General features: G+C 39.2%; 1 protein-coding gene across 1 annotated transcript in view; it reads right to left on the bottom strand.

Annotated features, from left to right (window-relative positions):
• The window catches only part of ELF6 (Zinc finger (C2H2 type) family protein / transcription factor jumonji (jmj) family protein), a 31865-nt gene extending 20554 nt beyond the window's left edge, over window positions 1-11311 (bottom strand). The window contains exons 1-3 of the mRNA XM_089144018.1: window positions 9579-11311; window positions 8919-8997; window positions 8714-8781 (exon numbers count right to left, since the gene is read on the bottom strand). Coding sequence (XP_089000144.1) covers window positions 8714-8781; window positions 8919-8997; window positions 9579-10728 — 1297 coding nt within the window. The 5' untranslated portion in view covers window positions 10729-11311. The remainder of the gene's footprint in view (window positions 1-8713; window positions 8782-8918; window positions 8998-9578) is intronic.
• Between the last annotated feature and the right edge of the window lie 476 nt (window positions 11312-11787).

An 11787-nucleotide genomic window follows, 5' to 3' on the forward strand; every position in this document is an offset into this window, starting at 1 on the left:
TTCCACCAAACCCCACTTTGAATTTTAGTTAAAAATTCCGGATCTGAACTACAGTTACAGCAGGGTTACTTAGAGCTATAGCAAACTTAAACACCTTGAATCAACCCTCCTCTTTGTTGGAATCCCGGGGCAGCCCCACGATAGTAAAAATCGGCGAAGATTTTGCCGTTTCGGAAGCTGGCAATATGAAAACAACATTGAAACGATTTTTTTACCAAATATCGGTGAAAAATCACTGATTTTTGGCGATTTATTGTTTTTTTTTTCATTGAAATCTCGCGATTTTTGGAGATTTTTCACCGATTATAAAGGAAATTTCGGATGCAATGCGTCCCTCTCTCCTTCTTTCTCTGCCATCTTGTCTCAGATTCACTGCCACCAAGTTTGAAAAAAGCAAAGGGGAGACTGTGTGGTGTTGAAGATTTAAACGTGGCTCAATTTAGTTCATGTACACTTTTTTCAAGGCTTAACTTGTCATTCACGTTACTTGCATTGTTCTTACTCTGTCACCTTATCTTATCTACAAGCATTAAAAATTCATCTTTTAACTTGTCTTGTCTTCATTAATTTTTCACTTTTTAAAATGAACTAATAAAGTAGTAACTAGTTAACTACCAAGTATGAAATCCAACGAAACCTAAGTCAAATATCATATATCAGGGTTTCGGCAACCACCGAAACCCTACTTATCTCCAACATTTCGTACTTTGGGCAGCCCTTAGATTTAGGGAAATTACTAAAATACCCTTAGCCCTAGATTGGGGTTTACATCATTTCTTCATCCCAAGAAGACCTTCAACCATTCAACCTGCCATTCAAGAAGATCTTTGACAGCAGCAAGTTCAATTATCCAACATCAATCTTTTCCCAAAGCCTAAGTCCCCCTTTTTAATCTTTTGACCGGCTAGAAAACTTCCACAACTTTATTTCACCATTAGAAAGCATTCAGGTTCCTCCCACAGCCTCCCCACATCAACAACTGCACTTGATTCCCTAGTCTGTACCATCCACCCATTAAAAAACCATAAATTCCCTAATTTATCCTCAAGTTTTGAATTCATGTAAGCTGCAACTATTCTTTGCTACTAGAAGATCATATAGAATGCGCTTTCTGCAGGAATTTTACCCAGCTACATCTAGCCATTAAAACCTGATGAAATTGAAATTAAATCTTCTGCAACCCTAAGATAGACTTTATCCACATTTCATATCTATCTACATAGTCAGGTTGCCTGAAATTAACCTTTTGCCCTGCAGTCCTAAACGAACTACAATCCTACACAACCCCTGATTTAGTAGGAGCTTTCAGCATATTCTTACCCTACATCAACTCAATTAGACCTAACCATCGAACCTTAACTTTGACCTGGCCCTAGCCCTAGCCCTAGCCCTCAAGTAGAAAGCCAACCCCCACACCCCCCCCCCAAAGGCAGACACCTTGTTTTGACCTACTCAGATCCTACACGACCTATTTCCCCAAAAATGAGCCCAGGGTTGAATTACCTGCATCATAGATCTTTGATCCTCTGGTTTTATAGTGAAATGGACCTCTCAGCTCAAGTACGGAAATAGGTTATTTTACTTGGTTCATTTTCACTCTTTTGATTGAACCACGGTTACTTTGGGTACTATTTGGTTCAATTTGAGTTTGGCGCATAGAAGTCATTTTATGTCTTATTTAGCTTTTTTATATTTAGTAACTAGCTTGTAATAAGGATTCACACATCCAAACCCAAGCTAGTGCTTTATTTTACTGAAATTAGTTTTACTTTTTTCCTTTTTTTATTATTTAGGACTTTGTGATGCTGTTACAGCCCCTTGTAGATACAACCATCCTGGAGATTAAAACACAGACTTGGATAAATAATTTTATTGCTGATTCCAAAGAGCTGCTGCGGATTCTTCTATTCGTGGGGCTTAACTGCTGAGTCACATCCAGGCTAAAACTTGGTGAGTAACATTCAAGTTGGAGCTTTATGGTGAGTTAGATCCATTGCTGTAGGGTTTCTTGGTCAGTAATACCCAGGGCCTGTTTTTACTGGAATCAGTCTACATCATTGCTACAGTTGCTGCCATTATGTACTGCAACAGGTAAGAAGCATCACCTCCACCCCTTTCTTTCCCCTTTATTCTATTTTCTCAAACCCAAGAAGCCACCAAACCCTAACCCTAACCATAAACAATAAACTCTCAGTTCCTATGGATCGCAATTTGCACCATCAGTTTTTCTAAAAACTTCATGATGTAAACCAAATCCAGTCCACCTAATGAAGGCCCAAAGGGCTTGCCAGTGTCCTAACCAGCAACCCAGAGAATTTCGGCCAACACCAGGGGAATTTTAGTAATTTTGCATATTTCTGTTTAGTCCAACCTAGGGTTTCATTAGGTCCAGTATTTGTGTGGGACCCCCAGATCTAATTTTACTTTTGAAGTTAAGCCAATATTTTGTGAGTTATTGAGGAGTCCATGCCTAGGTATGATTCCTGAGTGGCGAAGGAATCCCTAGCTTCAATTAGTTTCTTGTTAGGATTCCATATCAACTCTTAGAATCCAAACTGGATCCTTCTAGAGTGAGATATAATAGAATCTTTGCTTGAGTTGGTGTCTTGAGTCAAGTAGGAGTTTAAGTTTGATCTAAATTACAAGTTAAGAGTCCTAGTATGCTTTCTTTTAGGAAGAAGAGTCCTTTTATGTTTCCCTTCATGTCGGCTATAAATAAGCCACGATAGTATCTAGAGTTTTTACTTGGCGCCCATCAAGTTGGGCTGACACTCTTGACTGCCCACTTTTCACAAACTTGAAAACTACCTGTTACCCACTGTTAGCCCTCAACCATTTTTCTGTTAAGTTTCAACTGAAATGATGATTTTGCCCTTCGTTATGTAAAATTACTTTAATGCCCCCGCCCCTTCACTCTCACTCAACCAACCTCACAAAACCTATTACCTCTGCAACTCCCCTTCCCCTTCTCTCTACCTCTGCAACTCCCCTTCACCTTCTGTTTTAAGAAGTTAAAACGAAGTTGCAGTACACAACATAAATTGATGATAGGATCAGTAAAACCAAAACCCAGATCTTGAATTTGAACAAAAAAAGCTTGTTGCTTAAAATCACTTGCCCCCGTTCGACTGAGTTATTACATTACACATTTGAGGGGGAAAAAACTAGCAAAGCAATTAATTCAATAGGCAGTATTTATTTATGATTCTGAGAGTTTGAATCTTTGTACAAAAGTCGATTAAATTAACCGAAGATACAGAAGGGCAAAATGGAAGTGGTAGATTGAGTTTGAGTCCAAATATAGGGTTCTGTTGTCCATCGGAAATAAAGAACCTGGAGGATGCTTTAGATTTGCATTGATTTCATGTGAGGTGATTTTGGTTTTCATGCATTTTTCCACTGATCTAAGAGCCGATCTCACCAAGTTTTACAGATTAGACCTAAAAAATTTCTGTTTTTTCTGTGTTTAGTGTCTTCTATTCCTCAGATTTTAGGTCTGAGAAGATGATCAGTGGCAATACAAATTGGTCAGTCGGAGGTAAACGATTGATTTTAGGGTTTGGTGAGAAACGGAAAGAAACGAAAACCCTAGTGTCTCCACACCATTCCCAAGGAAACCATAACAGGGAAAAGAACTAATCGAAGAAGGGGAAAGGGGAAGGGGAGTTGCAGAGGTAGTCAGAGAAGGGGAAGGAGAGTGAGAGTGAAGGGGAATTGGCATCAAGTAATTTTACATAACGAAAGGCAAAATTGTGATTTCAGGTTGAAACTAAAGAGAAAAATGGATGAAGGCTAACAGTGGGTAATGGGTAATTTTCAAGTTTGTGAAAAGTGGGCAGTCATTTCCCACTTAAGTGGACAGTCAAGAGTTTCAGCCCAACTTAAGTGGGCGCCAAGTAAAAAGTACTAGAATCTAACAGGCAGTCTGGAGTTATTGAATAAAATCAGAATTTGAAGGGAAGAGTGGAATAGTGGGTTTCTAAGAAGAATCCCATGGCTGCATGGGAATAACTCCTACAATTCTTCGTCTCCTTCATCACCTTCAAGCATAGGACAGAAGCTATACTCAAGCACCACAGCAGCCTAACATCCAAGTATAAACCAGTGCTTCCACCTCTTAAGCCCACACAACCCTCCCTCATTCCCAGCTGCAGCAGCTTCACCCCACCCCTTTACGCACCTTTCCCCTCTAGTAGGGTCCTACCTAACCCCTTACCCCATCCCTACTTTATTTTCTACTAAAAGACCTAAAACCTAGTACTTCAAAATTTCCAGCATTTCATCTTCTTCATTAATTTTCTGCAATTCATCTTCAACCTCTAGACCTAAACCTAGTTCAACCTAAACCCTCACCCACACTCCAAAACCACTTAGCCACTTAGGATCAGCATCTCCTACACCTACTCTACTTCTCCCTTCCAAAGCCTGGCCCCAGTTGACTTCCCCAAGGGTCCTACTCCAAGTAGGAAACCTCAATTTAAACCCTAAACTTATCAAACATAATGTCAAATTATAAAATATAAACCACAGTCCCATTCCTAACCTAACAGAACCCTAGAATCCATTAAAACCCCTAATTCTAGGCCTGAATTCATACATTACAGTAAGTCCTAAACCCTAAAAAATAAAACCTCAGATCCCCTAGCCTGGCTGAAATCCATATCAACCTTAACCTACCCTTCATACTATATATTGTTGCAACATCCTTCATAAAAGCCCATTGCAGCTGTAGAAGGCTGCTGATTCTATTGAAGAGGATCCTGAAGTGAGCCCAAATCAAGGGAATTACCTCAATCAGTTGAACCCTAGATCCTGGTTCACATCCTTCACCAAACCTAGTCCCCAGTTGCAGCCCATCCCGCCTCTCAAAACCCCAGACCTAGCCTCTTCTTGAAAATTGAGTTCTTCAAGCCCTAAAAATAAGAACTTGAATTCCTCCCAAGTCCCAACCAACCCATCCGTACCCTACCAAACCACAAGGACAAAACCAACACCTATCCCCCTAGTCCTGATCCAAGTTATAGTTATGAAGTTCAAAATGTCCAAGTGGGTCAACTTAGCCTTAGATTATTGATGAAATGGGGCCTGCTTTATAAGCCCATACAAGTGGGGGCAATGCCAATACACAGACCTAGTAGTTAATTTCAGTATCGAAGTTAGTGTTTGAGTTAGATTAGGATACTTAATAACTAAATAAAATTCTGTTTTGAGTTTATTCACTTTATCGACTCTTTTAGAGTGACTAAGAGTCCTTTACTAGTCAAATTAGAAAGTCCACATATACGTATCACAAAGGGGCAGGCCTTGGCACAGTGGTCAGTGGACCACAATTGTAGCTTGGGTTAAGGTATCGAAACAGCCTCTCATTAAAAATTGTTAGGGTAAGGCAGCATGGGAAAATTGTCTACCTCTAGGGCACTTTACTCGTGCAACAACCTTTGGCACCGGGTTCGCCTTTTATATATATATGTAATGCATCCCCCACCAATTAGAGATGATTTGATTTAATAACATGACTTTTTTTAAGACTTTCGATCTTATTTGGGATTTGACAGCGCATTGGGATTGCCATCTAATAGAGTTCATTCTCCTAGGATATTGAAACACATGTAATTAAAGGAAGCGTAAACATGGTTTGAATACATACACGTTACGGGTTCTTCGTGAAGATCCACTAGCTTTAACCCAGTGCCTACGACTTCACGTTCTCACTTTTAAGATTTTGCCCCTTTCCTTTCTTGAATCTTCGCCAACCTCTTTCTGTCGTTGAATCCTTTGTTTGATTTTGAGTGGAATGAAATTAAACCCAATTGCTACTAGCTCGGGATGCTGTATTATTTATAACAATCCATAACCTAAACCTAGCCCTCCCAAATGCGGAGGTCATATACCCCGGCCTGCCTCGGGTGTTGGCCTGTATGGGCTGTTGTTAGACAAAAAATCCAACAATCTCCCACTTGGGATACACTAACACGAGCACCTTTTCTTAGGTTTTAGGCCATGAATTTCATAGTCCTCCATCACTTGTTGATTCAACCAACAATGTCATGTTGCAACAACGTGTTCCTCAATATGGTGGTTACACTATCTGTCATTACTAAGTTACTAACATTAATAACCCATTGGTATGAATCCTGGGGGTATACCAGAGATGATGCAACTTTTGTGATCACAAAGCATTCCCTCTGGGTATTTTCTCCGATCAGGATCAACCTACCTAAATTATCTCGGTGAACTCATTTTCAATGGAAGATAGGATGCAAACCTTCTATGTCACAAACATTCCTCTTGCCTTGTCCTTTTGTCATTACTAACATTACAAACTCATTGGTATGCACTTTGGAGTATACACAAGAAATAAAGAATGCAAAACTTCTTGTGATCACAAGAGCATTCTCTTTTAAAGGTCCTTTCACTAATCAAGGATCAGCCTACCTTGAATTACCTCAGAGGTAGAAAACACATAATTATTGTTGGGTTTTTGGGATTAACTAACATTGGCCTATCAATTAGGTCCATATTTACTTAAGCTTTATAGGCCAAGGGTATTACTAACCTTATCCATTGGGGTAATGGTTAGGGTTAAGATTAAGGATTGTTATAAACAACACCTTGGGTCCCTGTAGCCATTATGTACAGTTGGGTTTGATTTCATTCCACACGAAATCAAACAAATGATTCCACGAGAGTAAGAGGCTTCAGAAGATTCAAGAAAGGAATGGGGCAAAACCCTAAAAGAGGGAACGTGTAGTCTAAGGCAATAGACTAAAGCTAGCAAATTTCCAAGAAGGAATCCAAACATGTTCGTATTGGAACCATGTTTATGCTTCTATTAATTACATGTGTTTAAATTACCATAGGAGAACTCTATTGGATTCAATTCCAACAATGAACCAAAGTATCATTATAAGTGAGTTTTTTTAGAAAATAGTTCATTCATTATCCGTAGAGGCCAAAAAGAGGCTATATTTCAAGAATCAAAAAATAAAAAAAAAAAAATAAAAAACCCCATCAACTAAGCCTCTAAGCAGCACCTTGATTAAAAACGTCATCCTAGATTGAATAGGATCAACTAGGCACGAGTTCTTCCAAGACCTCAACCAAAATCAACTCGAACTTGGGAATTAGAGGAATAGTATTGAAAGGGTAAAAGGGTGATTTCAGAAAATTGGTTGGTCAGATTGCAACCAATTCGAATGGTTTTCTTAACAAGGTATGAGGATAATACAGTCCAAAGGGGATGAAGATCCTATCATTGGAATGGACTTGGCAGGTTCACCTATATTTTCTTCTAGAAGGAAGTTGCAAGTGCTCAAAACTGCAGCTTGCTTGAAACTTATGGTTTACGGCAGTTAGATGGGACAGCAAGGTTGACTGAAGTAGGTTATATTATACAGGTGCTGTGGGTCGAGTTTGGGAGGACTATGATGCTGCATACGGAATGTAGTTGAATCCCTATAAATGAGTGTCTGCAAAACAAAAACCAAATATAAATGGGAAAATGCAACCTTATAGGATTATAATTCAAAATAGAAGACCACATATTGACTCTGCCAAACAATTTTTGTGTTTGTTCAGTGGGATTTGCTACGCCTAATTGGGCTACTGCAGGGAAGAATCCTACACCTGAGACCATGTTTAGACAGCCAAACTGCACCATTTCCATTTTGAGTCCGAGTGTCTCTAGCACTATCATATAAGTATGCAAGGGGCCACGACTCTACCCACCCATAATATGAATAGGAAAGGCTTTGGCTGTTTCTTTGGTCTGTGGATCTCACTCTTAATCTGATGGGAATCAATAAGTGCTGCTTTTATTGACTCAGGAGTCAACAGCTGTGTGTATTCAATAGTAGCTTTTGCCATGGATTTAGCAAGTAAATCAAGGGATTCATGGTTGTCATAGCGACAAGGCGAGGTGAGGCAATAGAGGGCAACAAAAGCCAAGGTGACAAGGCATCGCCTAGACAACAAAGGCAACACCAAGTCGCCTTGACCTAAAAGTGGGCCTAGGCGCCTAGGTGGCCACCTAGGCAAACACTTTGATAACTATGATTATATTCACCTTCAACCATCTCCATCTTCTTTTCAATTGATTCAGGTCAGTTTTCTGCACTTCTCCAACCCTGGAACACTAGTTTTTTCACTTTCCTTTGAGGTTGCTTTTCTTTTGTGAATGCTATACTACTAATCAGATCTATAATGAAACTATTTAGTTTCTAATTCTCAGTTTCTCCATTAATTTTGAAACCATACTCTAAATTCTAAATTGATTTCTAATCACTCTTTTCCATTTTTTTATTCAGATTCAGATCTAAATCTCTACATAAATTTGAGTCTCTTGTTGGTAGTTAGTAATTCTTGTACCTAATTCATATTTCCTCTCTAGATGTCAGACTGCTAAAAATGTTATTTCTACCATGTCTAGTAATCTGACCCAAGATTTGCATCATACTGTATGGTTTATGTCTACCTGCCAATTTAAATCACCAACCTAAGTTTCAGCCTAGTGCCTATTCAGACTTGAATATGATTAAGAAATCAATTGTTTACTGATTGTGGATTTTCCTTACTTCCCTGCAATTCTGGTTTGAATGAGGATTTAACCCAAAACCTGTAGGTGTTTGAACATTCTATTAAAGTTTGGACAGTAACAAACTTACAAAAGCTATACTTTGTAAGATCAAAGACAAGTATCCATTTAGAAACTTACCATGGCTGAACCCTACATGATAGGCTCTTGGAAAGGTCACAACAAATTCACCAGGATTCTGCACTAATCTAAAGATTGAACACAAATAAAAATTAATCAGACTTTCCATAGATAAATGACGATGAAATAAAAGATGCCAATCTAGTTATAAGTGTCAGCTGATGAAAGAAGAATCCAAGAGCAATTCTAGATAAGTCGTAACCACCTGCAACAAGGAATCCCTGATGCAACAACTACGTCAGGAGATAACAGAGTCGTCTTCTCACCTAGGAGTGTCAATGCAGCTGAAAAGAAAAGTAAATAGACTTGACTTACATACAAAAGTGATAGAATGTATTATGTTCAAATCTGAAGGCACAATACTTTAATTCAAATGTGAACAGAAACAAATGTAAGGTAGTATAAGTAGCCAATTAAATAAGTATTCATCGATTTATAGAGCAACAACTTTACAACAGAAAAACAAGCAATTATCTTACAGAAAAATCACATGAAGCAGACACTGGTATAGCAATTCTCTGCACTCAACAGGGAAAACTGCTTGATACTATAAATCATCATACAACTATTTACTATTCAAGGTCCATATGTCAGAGAGATGGGGATTACAGTCATCAAAGCAGCTAACTTTTGCAACCTAGAAGTCGTTAACAATAGAAAGAAAATTGCATAAACCAACTGAATGCTGGAATTAAAAAAGTTTATTTCTTCTGCACAATATGAATTGGATATTTGAAAAGTTTATCTTTAGATTATCATACTTTTAAGTATCAAGGCAGGATTTTAAAGCATTAATGTCTACCACTTTCTAATGCAATATTCATTCGACGGACCAATAACTCAGGAAAAAAATAAAGTTCCATACCTAAACGGTCGACATTTCCTCCATAACCCTGGCGGCGAATAACTTCCTCAAAAGCAAAGGCAAAGTCCCCAGGAACAGCATACCAAGTCTTTTGAGAACCAGTGTGGAGAAAATTCATGCTGTGAAGCTCATGATCTTCCACATGCCAAGCAAACCAGCTGAATAGCATGCCAATGTAGACCATGGGAGAAGTAACACCAGGAATTTCGTCTGGCATAAACCGCGTAAGTGAGCCACGTGACCTTGCAATAACTTGTAGATTCCAAGGGCTGTTCGAAAGCTTCCAGCCAGCTGTACCTTCCCTATCGCTACAAGTATTTGGAATCCTTTGCTTCGATAACTTAGATCCATCGTCTAGTAGAGGAGTTGGCGAGCTTGAAGAGGGGTTCAAACTCACCAAGGATGCATCAGAGTCAGTCTTCATAGGAGAAACATTCTCTGCATCCTTGTGAGAGCTATTAACAGTATCACTTTCTTGACCCTCAGGATTACTGCTTCCACGACGTTTATTATAGAATTTCCTCTTTCTCCTCCGCCTATGGAAACAACAAAATGGATCCTCCGGTTCACCAAAGCCTGACCCTGGCACATCATTGGCATACTCCACGTAAATGGGCTTCTCAGAAGATGCTTTCCAAAACAATGCCTCTATAACAAGTGGGTTTACATCCTTTATCATACTCAGGTAATTTCGAGCAAAAGCCTTTGACTTAGACTCGAACTGTTCCAGTGTGTAGACTTCCCCACTTTGCCAGACTTGTTTATGAACTGCTGCTTGCGGAACTGGAGAAAGGCCTTTGGTTCGTTTAATGTTCTGACCTAATTCTTGGTGCCTTGTTGTGAATACAGCCCTAATATCAACATCATTCTCATTATCCTCAGAACCCCTTCCAGCGGAAGAAGTAACTGGGATATTAGCATCAGGGCTTAATTCTGGGGCCCGAGAGAGCGATTTATTCAAGTTAGAAAAAACGAATTTTTTCGAAGGTCTGGGAAACGGTGGGATGACTTTGCAGATCCCAAAAGCACTAGCTTCCTTCTCGATTTTCGATATGTAAGCAATTGGGTCAGAAAATTCGGTATCTGTAGGGTGAAACTCAGGTGCCAAAGGCAAACCTTCTAGCCAAGCAGGTATCTTCACATCACCCATTAACCAAGATAGACTTACAAAGCTCAAAACAAGAAATAAATTAACAAAAAATGACCACTGTTAATCAAAATTTCAAATAAGACACGAATAGCTTACTCGATTGCAAACCTAAGTTGAGGAAATCTGAAAGATGGTACACGTGAATTTCAAATTGAATAAAAGTACACAAAGTCGATAAGAGAACTAATACGTTAAGATAAATTAAAGAAACCTAAAACTACAATTAAGTCATGAAGAACATAACCTGTAAGGCTTCAATGGCTACAGAGTGGTAACTAGGGTTTTTCTCGAGAACGCACGGAAGCGTTCCGAGAGAAGGAAGAAGACGGAGAGAGAGAATCGATTTTACGGATAACTGAATACCGGCTGCCTGGGTTTCGAGAAACATAACATACTGTCCATGCGCATTATAGAATCCCAGCCACTGAATTGATCTAACGTACACCGCTACCGTGTAGTGCGAAGTGGAGCTACAGTTTCTGATTTCAGTTGGGATTTTGCAGTTCCGGCCGCTCCCCGAACTCCAATACCATGAAACATGAACAGTGTCGAGTTTGACCCAAACCACATTTATCAACCACAACTCCACCCCCCAACCGGAAAAGGAAAAAAAGGAAGAAAAAAAAGAACCCAACGAAAAAATAAAAGGAATCCAAACACATGCCCAAGTTTGCTTGCAAAATATATTGATGTTTAATGATGGCCCATCAAAACGTTCTTCGATCCTTTTTTTTGGAAGGGGATTTCCATTCTGTCTGTTTCTAGATTGATGAGTGACACTAATCATAGGTGAGATCAAATGATTGACACTAAATTAAATAATAAAAAAATCATCTTCTAAAATTGACCTCAAAGGCTTAAATAAAAAAAAAAATGACCTCAAAGGCTCAAGGATTGGAAGGAGGAAGTCCCAAGTAAGGGGACGTTCTCCGCGAAAGGGAAAGGAACCTGACCGAAGGCCAGAACTTCCATCAGTCATTAGAAATAAACTTAAGGTTACCGGAAGGAGGAGAACGTTCAGGAGTGAGAAGGATGGGAGAGTTGCCAAGGAGAAACGAC

This window comes from Hakea prostrata, chromosome 2, assembly GCF_041222555.1.
Source record: "Hakea prostrata isolate BN-2017 chromosome 2, UWA_Hpros_2, whole genome shotgun sequence".
Lineage (NCBI taxonomy): Eukaryota > Viridiplantae > Streptophyta > Magnoliopsida > Proteales > Proteaceae > Hakea > Hakea prostrata.